This window comes from Monodelphis domestica, chromosome 6, assembly GCF_027887165.1.
Source record: "Monodelphis domestica isolate mMonDom1 chromosome 6, mMonDom1.pri, whole genome shotgun sequence".
NCBI lineage: Eukaryota > Metazoa > Chordata > Mammalia > Didelphimorphia > Didelphidae > Monodelphis > Monodelphis domestica.
Genome location: NC_077232.1, coordinates 211,641,716 through 211,654,246, shown reverse-complemented (window position 1 = coordinate 211,654,246; position 12,531 = coordinate 211,641,716). Strand labels below are relative to the sequence as shown.

The following is a 12,531-nucleotide window of genomic DNA, read 5'->3' as shown; positions in this document are numbered from 1 at the left end:
TTATTATATAGTTTTATTTATTTATTATTTATGAATATTTTTATTTATTATTTATATGGTATATGTTATTATTTATATTATTTATTTATATTTTATTATATTATTTATTATTAAATTTATTTATCATAATTATATAATATTATAAAATTAAGATAAAATTAAGGGTTCCCTGATCTGTTCTGATCAAAGTTCCAAGTCTTCTGTCTGGCATTCAAGGTCTCTCACCATCTGTGGCCACCATGTATCTCCAGATATCTCCACTTCACACTCTTTATGGTCCAGTCAAAGCACACAACTCAAAATCCCTTAAATGTACATAATTCAGTGTCTTTGCTCAGGGTGATCAAAGGAGCCCACATCTAGAACTAGGAGGAACTTCAGAGACATCTAGAACAAACTCTCTGCTGGCCTGCACTCTCACAGCTCCAAGTGCCTATTAGACATCTTGAACTGAATCAGTAAATGCAACATCTCCAAAGTGGAATTCTCTTTCCTCCAAAATTTCGCTCCCCTCCTCTCTTCCCTGTTACCACCAAGGGCAAAGCCACATGCCCAGTCCCTCGGGCCCACCCTAGGTCTCATCCTTGAATCCTCACCATCTCTCACCCCACACACACACACATCTGTGGCCAAGGTTTCTAGATTTCACTTGACAGCATCTCTCCTCCGACACTGCCATCACTCTGATGCACTCCCATCATCTCACACCTGGATTCCTGAAATAGCTTGCTTCAAGTCTCTGTCCTTTCCAATCCAGCCTCTACTATTTTTGTGAAGCCCAAGTTAAATCCAACAATGTTAACCCCTACTCATTAAACTTAAATGGTCCCCTGTCCCCTCCAGGATCAAATATAAAATACTATGTTTAGCCTTCAATGGACTTGGTAACTAGTTCTTCCCTACTGTTCTAGAATCTTATACCTCATTCTCTGTCTCTGAAACAGTGATGCTAACCTTTTCTATATTTTTCTATATTCCTCTGCACCAAGATACTCCTGACATTTTTCTCCTTGTCTCTACCTCTTGGCTTCAAGTCCCAACTAATATCTCATCTTCTAGAGGATGCCTTTTCCAACCTCTCCTGATTCTAGTGCCTTCTCTTCTAGAATGATTTTCTATATTTCCTATCTTTTCCTTGTTTGTTGCCTCCTCCATTAGATTGTAAATTCCTTAAGAGCAGAAACTGTTTTTTGCCTCTTTTTGTATTGCCAAGACTTAGCACAGTCCCTGGTGCATAGTAGGTACTTCATAAATAGTTTTTGATTGTCTGACTGATTATTACCCTACTAACTAGTCAGCAACTTGAGTGAAGGAATGGTATCTTGTCTAAGCTTTGTATTTAATTTGTTTTTCACACACTTAATAAATACAAAGAAACCTAGCATCCCTCTCTCCTGATCCTCCAGTTCCCCATCACTAAATGCCTCCTAAACATCTCAGCTTGTAGGTCTATGTGTGGGTATTTTATATATATATACTGTCTTAATTCCTGCATCAGAGCCCTGGATAAGGAAGGTCCCAATCAATTCCTATATATTGGAGAGACTTACTGTGTATTTCTGTGCCTGGGTTCTGGGTCAAAGATTCTATCTATTCTGTGGCTTTTTGTACTTTCTTTGTCCTTACAATCCCAAAGAATATTTTCCTTTCAGCAGAATTTGGCTAATAAATGAAGGAGACCAGGGTTCTTTTCCCATGACATAGGGATGGGGAAGGGCTGCGAATCTGATGGACTACCTCCCAATTAGCTATTTAACAATTAGAGGTGTCTTAGGATTCAAGGAAGGAGATGAATAATGAGCTCCTCAAAATATGTATAGTTACCTGCTCTGGGTCATTAGGCATCCTTGGTCGGTGACAGGGCCAATGAACTATGCCAATTTATTGGTTATGATGCTGGCCTAATCAATAAGTTGACATTCTTATCCCAAAATTGGTCTCTTGAAATAATTTTAATCATAACACAAACTCAACATGTAAAAAAACTCAACCTCCATGTCTCTCCCATACTTAGCCATCTTCTTAATTTTATAATCATCTTCCTAATTTCCTTTTTTATGAATAGGGCAGAACAATCCTTCCAGTTACCCAGGTCCATAACTTGGGAATCGTCTTAACTCCTCTTTCTCCATCACCCTCCTTATTTGATTAGATGCTGCGTCTCATCAACCTTGCTTTCAGAGCATCTCTCACAAATGTCAATTCACACCACAGTCAGGTCCTCATTGCTTTTTACTAAGACTACAGCAAAAACCTCCTCATTGATCTCTCTGTCTCCTTTTCCAATCCATTCTGCACATAACTGTCAAAGCAGATTTTCCTAAATCGCAAATCCAAGTATGACCCTCCCTTGCTCAAGAAACTCTGGTCTCTCCCTACTGCCTCTAGGAAAATAACTCTCTTATGTTTGGCATTGAAACCTTCATAACCTGTCTCCACAAGCCTCTTTCTACATCGATTCTACAATATTCTCTCTCCATGTCTTCCCAGCTGACGGGGCTACCTGCTATTCTGTATACATGACATTCTAATCTTCTGCCTCCTGGACTTTGTGGTTTGTCTCTGTATCATCTTTTTCTCTGTATATGGAAATATCTGTTTAGTTTGGTTTGGTAAAATCTGGAATAAAGAACTAAAATACAAATTTTATATTTTATTATATTAATTAAAATTATATTAAATACAAAAAAAGGAAGGCAATACTAGCAGTGTTATAGCAGTTGGACACGGGAGAGATTTATCTGTACTGTATGGGCAGGAACGTCTAAAAAAGGCTTTTGGCTCTAAACGATCACCCTGGTGCAAATATTAATAATATGGAAATAGATCTTGATCAATGACACATGTAAAACCCAGTAGAATGCATGTTGGCTATAGGAGGGGGATAGGAGGAGGGGAGGGAAAGACAATGATTCATGTAACCATGGAAAAATATTCTAAATTAATTAATTAAATATAGAAATATTTTAAGACTTAAAAAAAAGGGGAGGAAGCAGAACTTGGCCTGAGGACTACTAGAGCTAGGTGAAAGAGACATGATCAGCTGCTTACCCCCAAGTAGGGCAAATCTTTTACTGAGTCTGGGACCTCATTTCTAGTCCTACCAAACCCTACAAACCACAGGGAAAAGAGGCACAATCTAGCGGAATTATTTGAAAATAGCTCATAATTCAGATTTCCAAGATTGCACTTTAATCACCTCCAAAGAGAGAGCTCTAAAATCTCTCTATATTTATACATTTAAATCGTAAATCTCAGCTGTAAAAATGTTCTTGGGAGGTGAAGGAAAGGCAAAGAAACTCCCATGCTCAGATCCAGGGTGGCAGGAAGAGGAGATGACATTTGTTGGAAAGAGGTCATTTCCATGAGTATTTCAGCTCCAGGGAACAAATACCTAGAGAAGTCAGCTTAAAGAATGCCTTGAGGGGGCAGCTGGGTAGCTCAGTGTGTTGAGAGCTAGGCCTAGAGACGGGAGGTCCTAGGTTCAAATCTGACCTCAGACACTTCCCAGTTGTGTGACCCTGGGCAAGTCACTTGACCCCCATTGCCTAGCCCTTACCACTCTTCTGCCTTGGAGCCAATACACAGTATGACTCCAAGACGGAAGGTAAGGGTTTAAAAAAAAAAAAGAATGCCTTGAATTAGTCTATCAAAGTAGGAGCCAAGGTGAAGGAGGCTCAGGTCCTCAGTACTTTCCTCACAAAAAAATCCTCTCAGGTAAGTAGAGCAAGAATGAACCTCCAGGGAAGGAGCCTGAGACCCAAAGAATGTGTTGAGGAAGGTCTTAGAGTCCATGTCCCTCTTCTTTTGGGCCGCTAGGTGGTGCAGAGACTAGAGCACTGGGCCTGAGTTCAAATCTAGCCTCAGATATTTACTAGCTGTATGACCCTGGGCAAAAGACTTAACCTTGTTGTCCTTAGTTTTCTCATCTGTAAAATGAGCTGGAAAAAGAAATGGCAAATCACTTCAGTATCTCTACCAGATGAAGTCACCAGAAGAGTCCAACAACCAACAGATAGCATAAAATAGCATAAAAATAGCATAAAATAATAGCAATAGCATAAAAAAACTTACGTATACTTTGATAGCTATATTTTTTGAACTAGTCAGTAAATTTAACAAACATTATTTTTTTCCTATAAAGAGCTCCAGTCCTAATTATTACAAGTTCTAAATGAGAAGGTTCTAATAAAATGTCTTCATATATGTTTGCAAATTTAAGGCTTAAGAGTTTCTGACTCACACTGGATACAGTTCTGAAAAACAATTCATAACCAAAAAGGGTATCTGGAGATATGAGTCTTCGAGTCTGCTGGGAAATAGAGCAATCGATACCTATGATCATGATTTAATAACTTTATTTCACAATTTAAACCCAAGCTCCTTTAAAGGAACGAATAACCATTAGTAAAACTTTGACTTATCTCTTAAAGAGGAAGCTCCAGGAAGTAGAAGGTACAAAGGAGTGGGGGGTGCGGATAACTGTGGAATACGAATGCCAGATACAAATTTTGTATACTTTGTTATTTTGTCCAAGGTCTTAGGGTCCAGTGTATTACCCTGGTATCTCTGGTGACATGCCTTTGGAGAGAGCACCACAGCATGTAAAACAGATCTGTGTATTCCTTTTCCCCTTCCATTTCTAAATCAAAGACTTCCCACTGGACATTTCCACCTGGATGTCTCAAAGGCATCTCAAACCACAGAAATCATCCCTACACCCCCCAACTGTGCTATTTCTAAGGGAAGGCACCAATATTCATCCATTCACCCAGATTTGCAATGGAGGACTCATCTCCAGCACTTCCCTCTCACCCCTCATCCCCTATATTCAATCATTTGCCAAATCTACTTCTGTGACATCTCTCCTAAAGGTTCCCATCCCTCTCTCCTTCTGGTCCTCTGAACAGTACCACAAACAGGAATTCCCCTTGGGGTGTCCCTGTCTTCTTTCTCCTCACCACTGCCAAATGGATATTTTCAAAAGTACATGTCTGGCAGGTCACTCATCTTGTCAGGAAGGTTCAGTAGCTCCCTATGCCTCCATTTAGCAATAAGATCCAGGTAAGTTTTACATCACTACTCACAACCTCTCTGATCCAGCCCAACTGGACTGCTTGCTGTACATCATCGAAGGTTCTGTCCCTCATGGTAGCAACATCCTCCCTCCTCCTTTCCACCTCTTAGAACTCCCTTCAGAGTTCTGTGTACTCAAGTGCCACTCACTATAGTGTAGATTTTCTGGATTCCCTTTATTACATTATATTTATTTTTTAAATATTTTATTTAAATATTTAGCTAATATTTAGATGTTTTAAAATAATAGCATAAATGACATGTTCATTATAATTGTTAGTGTCCGCTTCCCCCTGTCAACTAGAAAAAACACAGAACTATTAAATAGTCAAAATCACTCTTTAATCAAGGGAAAAGGGGTTAGCGCTGCTACTACGACAACAGAGCTGATTTCCAAGACTGCACCGGAGTCAAGACGCTCTGGTCACCAGCCCCTGGGAGTGCCACTGACTCAGGATGGACTCCGAGGAACAAAAGAACTTAGAGAACCTATATACCACTCTAGATGACCTGGGGGCTTTAGGATTAGAGGGACAGTTGATTGACTTTACAATGGTAAGAAAGGAAAATGAAGAGTTCCAGACAGGAATAATAGTGAGGGGCTGGGGCCCTACAATGGACACAAAAGGGAAAGACTCAGCCTAGGGCTGGGTCACCTTGGTCATGGACTTTAGCCTAGGGGGAAGAAACCATTGGGACAAAAGGGATGTTTAATATTGGATGGGATTAGCTGTTCCCACCCAAACTACCAGGAAGTTCACTGTCTGGTGAAGAGGGACCTTCCCTCAGGGGGAAACTCTCCTGTGACAAGGTCAAAACCTGGGGTTTCTATACTTAAACTAAATAAACTGGGGATCTCCAGATTTCCATGTTGACACCCCCTTCTGAAATGAGTTTGTGTATATCTTGTATTTACTTGTCAGTGAACATGTATTGTAATAAAATAGATAATCTGTGTTAAACTATTTCTTGTTGCTATAACTGGTATATATACTCTGGCTTGGGACTAGAGGGCTGCTTAGTTACAATGGGGATAGAAGTACTTTGAGAGACACTGAGAGATGCTGTTATAGGGGAATGCCCTGGGGTTTGCCTACTGATCACTATTTGATGGCTAATGGATCAATATTTTTCTCCTAACCTCTTCCTCCCTCCCTCCCTCCCTTAACCACCCACTTCTGGAAGCCTTTGGCTTCCTCCCTCTCCAACCCCCCCCCCCCAGTGGACTATAAAGATACTTTTTTTTTCTTTCTCAGGTAAGGGGTTTATTGAGAAACAACAGGATGGGAAACTGAGGTAAGAGGGATGAGGGTTTCCCTAATCTATAACGAGGGATAGGAGGAATTTGGGAAATCAGTCCAGTCACAGCTGTGACTCTAAGACAGAGATGGAGGATAACTATTAAGTCTTCTTTTCTTCTTTCAATTCATAAAACCACCAAGGTCTCTCAGCCTAATTCCAGAAGCCCCCCCAGGGTCCTTCAGACAGAAGCTACAAGAATCAGTTCAGCTTCTTCCCCCTTCAGCCAAAAAGCCCAGAGAGCCAAAATCTCCTTTCTTTGTCAGTCACTCCCAGAGAGAGAGAATCAGATCCTCTCCCTGGTCAGCTTCAACTGCCTCCTCCTCCTGGGGACATTCCCTTTAGAATCTTCATCTTGATTGCCAGACAGGTCCCCAGCCTTGTTTCTTGCATGATCTGGCTTGCAAGTCCTCTCTCTCTCTGTGCTTCTTCCACAGTATTTTCCTGAGTAGACTGTACACTCCTTGAGGGCAAGGACTCTTTTTGCATTTATATTCTCAATGTTTGGTTCCTAGAAGATGCTTAAGAAATGCTTGTTGATTGGCTCCACAAATACTGGATGATACCCAAATGTGTGTGTGGGGAGACAGAGGGCAGGGTGGGAAGATGGGGACAGAATAGATAATAAACAATTCCAGCCCTAACAGAGTTATACATCTATACACACAGAATAGGAAAGGAAAATGAAATGAGAAGCAATTTTAGTAGAGGAAGAAAAAAGTCCCACTTGGGTGAGCAAGGAAGGCTTCTTGGAGGACGTATCATTAAGGGGTCAGTGTTCTGGAACAGGAGAAGGAGAGATGTAACTTTAAACTTTGAACAAGAACAAGGATATGGAGCTGGAGAAAGGCAGGAAGTGTTTGGGGAGCAGGTAAATCCAGTTTGGCTGGTGCACAGGACCCATGAATTTGTTAGTGTGAGGTGAGATTGCAAAGATAAGCAAGCTAAGGTTATATTTTGGAGAGTCCTGAATGCCCCCCACATCTACTAAGTATGAATTTTATTCTGTTGGTGATGGGGAGCCATTGAAGGTTTGTGAGTGATGTCTGTGGTCAGGGCTATGCTTTGGGAAGACTAATTGGTTATTAATTACTATGTAGGATGGATTGAAAGGGAGAAAAAAGACTTCAGGAGTTGAGCTAAGAAGCTACTGCAAATGATCTAGTAAGAAATAAAGAAGACTGTTCTAAGGTGGTAGTGGTGAAGATGGAAGAGACGGAATTGTTGAAAATTTACATGAAAATTATTGAAAATTAATATTTTTAATAAAATCAATAAGCACAGCATTTTCCCTGATCCAGTCTGTGCTACTCCCACCAGATGCAGTCCTCTTAGAGCAACAGGCCACCCGTGGGCTTGGATAGCAGTAGGTTGGCAAAGTTCTGTCTTGCAATTACATCCATGAAGTTTGCAGGAAAGTTTGCTTCATAGAATTTATTCTAAATTAGAAATAAATTCTAAATAAAAACCAATTGTACAGTTTTGGGCCGTTGTGACCTCGAACTGTAATTTCTTTGCTTCTTCCATATGTCTTAACCTCTTGTGCTGTGCGCCTCGACAAATCAGGTGTTCCTGATGTCAACATGCAAATCTAGAGATCCCCAGTTTATTTAGTTTGAGTGTAGAAACCCCAGGTTTTGACCTTGTCACAAGAGAGGTTTCCCCCTGAGGGAAGGTCCCTCTTCACCAGACAGTGAACTTCCTGGTAGTTTGGGTGAGAACAGCTAATCCCATTCAATATTAAGCATCCCTTTTGTCCCAATGGTTTCTCCCCCCAAGGCTAAGGTCCATGACCAAGGTGACCCAGCCCTGGGCTGAGTCTTTCCCTTTTGTGTCCATTGTAGGGCCCCAGCCCCTCACTATTATTCCTGTCTGGAACTCTTCATTTTCCTTTCTCACCATTGTAAAGTCAATCAACTGTCCCTCTAATCCTAAAGCCCCCAGGTCATCTAGAGTGGTATATAGGTTCCCCAAGTTCTTTTGTTCCTCAGAGTCCATCCTGAGTCAGTGGCACTCCCAGGGGCTGGTGACCAGGGCGTCTTGACTCTGTGCAGTCTTGGAAATCAGCTCTGTTGTCGTAGTAGAGCTAACCCCTTTTCCCTTGATTAAAGAGTGATTTTTGACTATTTAATAGTTCTGTGTTTTTTCTAGTTGACACTGAGAACATTCTTCTCAAATGTGGGCAGCTCCTCCAGGTTCCATTTCTTGTGAAGGAGTTTCTCCCCAGCATTTCCAAACTTCTTTACAGATGGGCGTCCTCCTCTACTTCCGCCAAACCTCGGGGCCCCAAAGCCTCGATCCCTGCCGTGCTCTCTGCCACTCCCATGTCCAGATATGGCGTCAGTGGTTGTGGTTAGAGGGAAGCAACAGAGGAGAAGTGGGAAGTCGCAGGGACAGGGGAAAAGTGGCTTTGGCGGTGGCCAGGCCGTGGGGGGGGGGGGGGGGGGAGCGGTGGACCCGGGGCTGAGAAGGAGGATGCAGCTGAAGCGGGTGGAAATCAATGAGGAGGCGATGGCCTTTTAAAAAGCAGTTTTCTCGCAGTCTTTCAAGTCACTGCCTGAGGTGGAGGGAGTTATCACTTACTCTAGACTAGTAAGGGACTTCGGAGTTGTTCTACTTAAAGGTAAGAAGGAGTACTTTGACTTCTTGATTTGATTGGCTCAAAATAGACTCGGGGAGAGTGCATCTGTCTCACAAACATCTTTCAAATCACTGAAGAGCTGAAGGCTTAGCCAGCTTGACACTGACCTGAAAACTATGACGTTCCATTCCTTAGATCCTGCATCCAGACTTCTCTCTCCTTTCCTGAAAGGAGCTCACTAATAAGAGCGGAAGGAGGTATGCAGAACTAATGCTTTCTTGCAGCCCAATTCTTCACCTTTCTTTATTTTTTGTTTCCCTGCTGTGGGCATTCCCTCCAAAGTTGCAGATGACAATGCATGACTTTTGTATGTGGTTCTTGTCCATATCTTCCCCATTTCCAATGGAGTGTTTCACCTATCATACTAGGGGAATTCTTCCAATTCTGTTGTATTTTCGAGGGGGTGACTTTACAATTTATCTTCTTTTTCATACCTGAACTTGCTTGAATCCAGGTTCTCTTTCATAAGTCCTTTTTTTAGGTGTTATGCTTATAGAATGCACATAATATACCTATCTATGGCATCTGGACCTTATTAATTTTCTTTTTAAATTTTCTTTTTTCTTCTTTTAATATTTTTCATGGTAACATGATTCATTTTTTCTCCTTCCCCTTGTCCTTTCCCTTTCCTGAAGCTGACAAGTTATCACTTGATACTTATTTCTAGATTATTCATTTTTGTAACACAGTAATCTTTTAAAGCCAAAACGCTAAATCATATATCCATACAAACAGGTGATACATCACGTATTTTTCTTCTGCATTTCTGTTCCCAAAGTTCTTTACTTCAGTGTGGATACCATTCTTTTTTCTAAGTCCCTGGGGATTGTCCTGGATCATTGCATTGCTACTAGTAGCAAAGTCTTTCACACTATTTCAGTTACTGTGTTCAATGTTCTTTTGGTTCTGCTCATTTCACTCCACATCAGTTCAGGGAGCTTCTTCCAGTTCATTTAGAAATCAAGCAGTTCTTGGCCACCACAAAGAGCGCAGCTATGAATATTTTTGTACAAGTCTTTTTGTATATTATCTCTGGGGTTCAGACCTAGAAGTGCTATGGCTGGATCAAAGGGTAGACATTCTTTTATCGCCCTTTGGGCATAGTTCCAAATTGCCCTCCAGAATGGTTGGATCAGTTCACAACTCCACCAGCAATGCATTAATGTCCCTACTTTGCCATGTCCCCTCCAGCATTCATTGCTTTCCTTTGCTGTCATGTTAGCCAATCTGCTAGGTGTGAGGTGATAACCTCAGAGTTGTTTTGATTTGCATCTCTCTGATTATAAGAGATGTAGAGCACTTTTTCATGTGCTTATTAATAGTTTTGATTTCTTTGGCTGCAAACTGCCTGTTCATGTCCCTTGCCCATTTATCAATTGGAGAATGGCTTGGTTTTTTGTACAATTGATTTAGCTCTTTCTTTCCCCTCCCAAAGGTCTGACATGTATACTATTCTGTGTTTACCCAATTTACTTATGGTTTCCTTCTTTATGTTTAAGTCATTCACCCATTTTGAATTTATCTTGGTGCAGGGTGTGAGGTGTTGATCTATTCCTAATGTCTCCCATACTGTCTTCCAATTTTCCCAGCAGTTTTTATCGAATAGTGGATTTTTGTCCCAAAAGCTGGGATCTTTGGGTTTATCCTATACTGTCTTGCTGAGGTCGCTCCTCCTCAATTTTAGGAGCCACTGGATATAACAAAATTTAAAAAGAAACACCTATTGGGTCAGGAACTTACTAACCTTTATGAGCTTCAATCCCTGCTCGATCTTGCCTCACATTCCCCCTAGCCTGGAGCAGATCACTTTACAATAAACACCAAACTTTTTTGTTGGTGTGTCCACTACCCAGCCTAGCCAGCTCCATGATGGGAGAGCTCCCATCTCTGTGCCTTTACACTGGTTATTCCTCTTTCCTGGAGCATACTCTCTCCTCACCTCTGCCTCTTCAGAATTTCTGATTTCCTTAAAGGCTCATCTCAAACATCACTTCTACATGGTGCTTTTCTGATCTCCTCCCCACAAGCCATCCTCCCTAAATTAGCTTGAACTCACTTTGTTAGATCTCTTCAAGTAGTCTCCCCCATTAGAATTCATGCTTGAGGACAAGGACCTTTTTTGTTTTTTATTTTTCTTTTATTTCCCTAGTACTTGTGTCTGGTAAGTGCATCATAAAAGATTGCTTGGTTTACTAAGCTATAGGATAGGAAAGAATTGATTCACTAAGCTATTTACTAACCTAATGCATACAAGGCACTGCTGGGAGGCCAATTTCATAACGGATAAAGGACTCCAATCAAAGAACTGTCCAACTTTGAAACAGCTTTAAAAAACCACCTCTTCCCATTCTGTGGTGGATGATGATGGTGGGAATCATAATTAGAGCAATTACTCAGGGAAAAGAAATCATTTGCCACAGATACAATAAAGGATAGAGGTGGGATTTGAACCAAAATCATCTGACCCAGGTTCTTTCCCTTGAAACCTATTGCTTTCAAGGTTTATTATTATATTAATTATAATATTACATTATATTAAAATATTATTTTATTTCCCCCCTCCAAAATGGTATGATGGTGGAGACAATCAGGCGCAACAGGCTTGTCCTTATCCTACTGCCCAAACATACTGTCCCCTTGGGTCCAAGTGTGTTCTGACCATTGGGCTCATTTTATATGATTACCAGAAACTGGGAATCTTCAGATGAAAGTAGAGTTCTAACTGGGCAAGCCTTTAGTTCACCCATTTGTAAGGGGTAAATTTAGGGGGTTTTGACTAATATATTATACTTATGGTCCCCAGGGATTAATTCAAATCCCAATAAAAATATTCAAATCAGTTTGGGAATTTTATGGTGGTTTAATTAATATAGAGGGAAGGAATTAAGAAGAGAGAGGGAAAAGGGTATAAGATTTCTCTGGCCTAGCCTGAGCCAAGGGAGGTTCATAGACCTCAGCCAAAGGCCTCCTCCAAGATTTGATCTAGCTCAACTTCCAGCCACGAGGCCTCCTCTGAGATAAGGGGCCTCCTAGGAGGATAACCTTTTAGGAAAGGTAAAGGAAAAAAAGGAATCAGCCTAAACTCCAAGAGAGCTCAGGGAAGATGCCTCACCTGACCCCACGCCAAGAAGCTGCCATGAGCCACACCGCTAGTTGAACCCAATGTCTCTGAGCTCCACACCTCTGCTGCCAAAAAGAGAGGGGCAGAAGGAAGTGATGCAAATATATAGACTTTTTTTTAACATCACTTCCTGTGTCTCACATGTACCAATGATAGCTTAAGCTTGACTTAGGACAGCCCAGGGGGTCTGTCAGTTGTTTCTTATTTGTCATTTGCTAGCTCATGTCTGTCATAGGCCATCCTTCTCAATACTTAATCCTTAAGTAGGGGTGTATACATTCCTGATTGCTAGACTAAGCAGGGTGGAGTAAATCCAAAATTCACACATTGAGGACAAACCCAGTTGTGGGAAAGGAGACAGAAATTTTAGGATGCTGAGAGATGGCTCCTAGGA

General features: G+C 41.2%; 1 protein-coding gene across 1 annotated transcript in view; it reads left to right on the top strand.

The window, feature by feature from the left end:
- The window catches only part of LOC103095610 (tripartite motif-containing protein 12A-like), a 41,494-nt gene extending 32,762 nt beyond the window's left edge, over window positions 1–8,732 (top strand). The window contains exon 6 of the mRNA XM_056803815.1: window positions 8,527–8,732. Coding sequence (XP_056659793.1) covers window positions 8,527–8,732 — 206 coding nt within the window. The remainder of the gene's footprint in view (window positions 1–8,526) is intronic.
- Window positions 8,733–12,531: the final 3,799 nt, after the last annotated feature.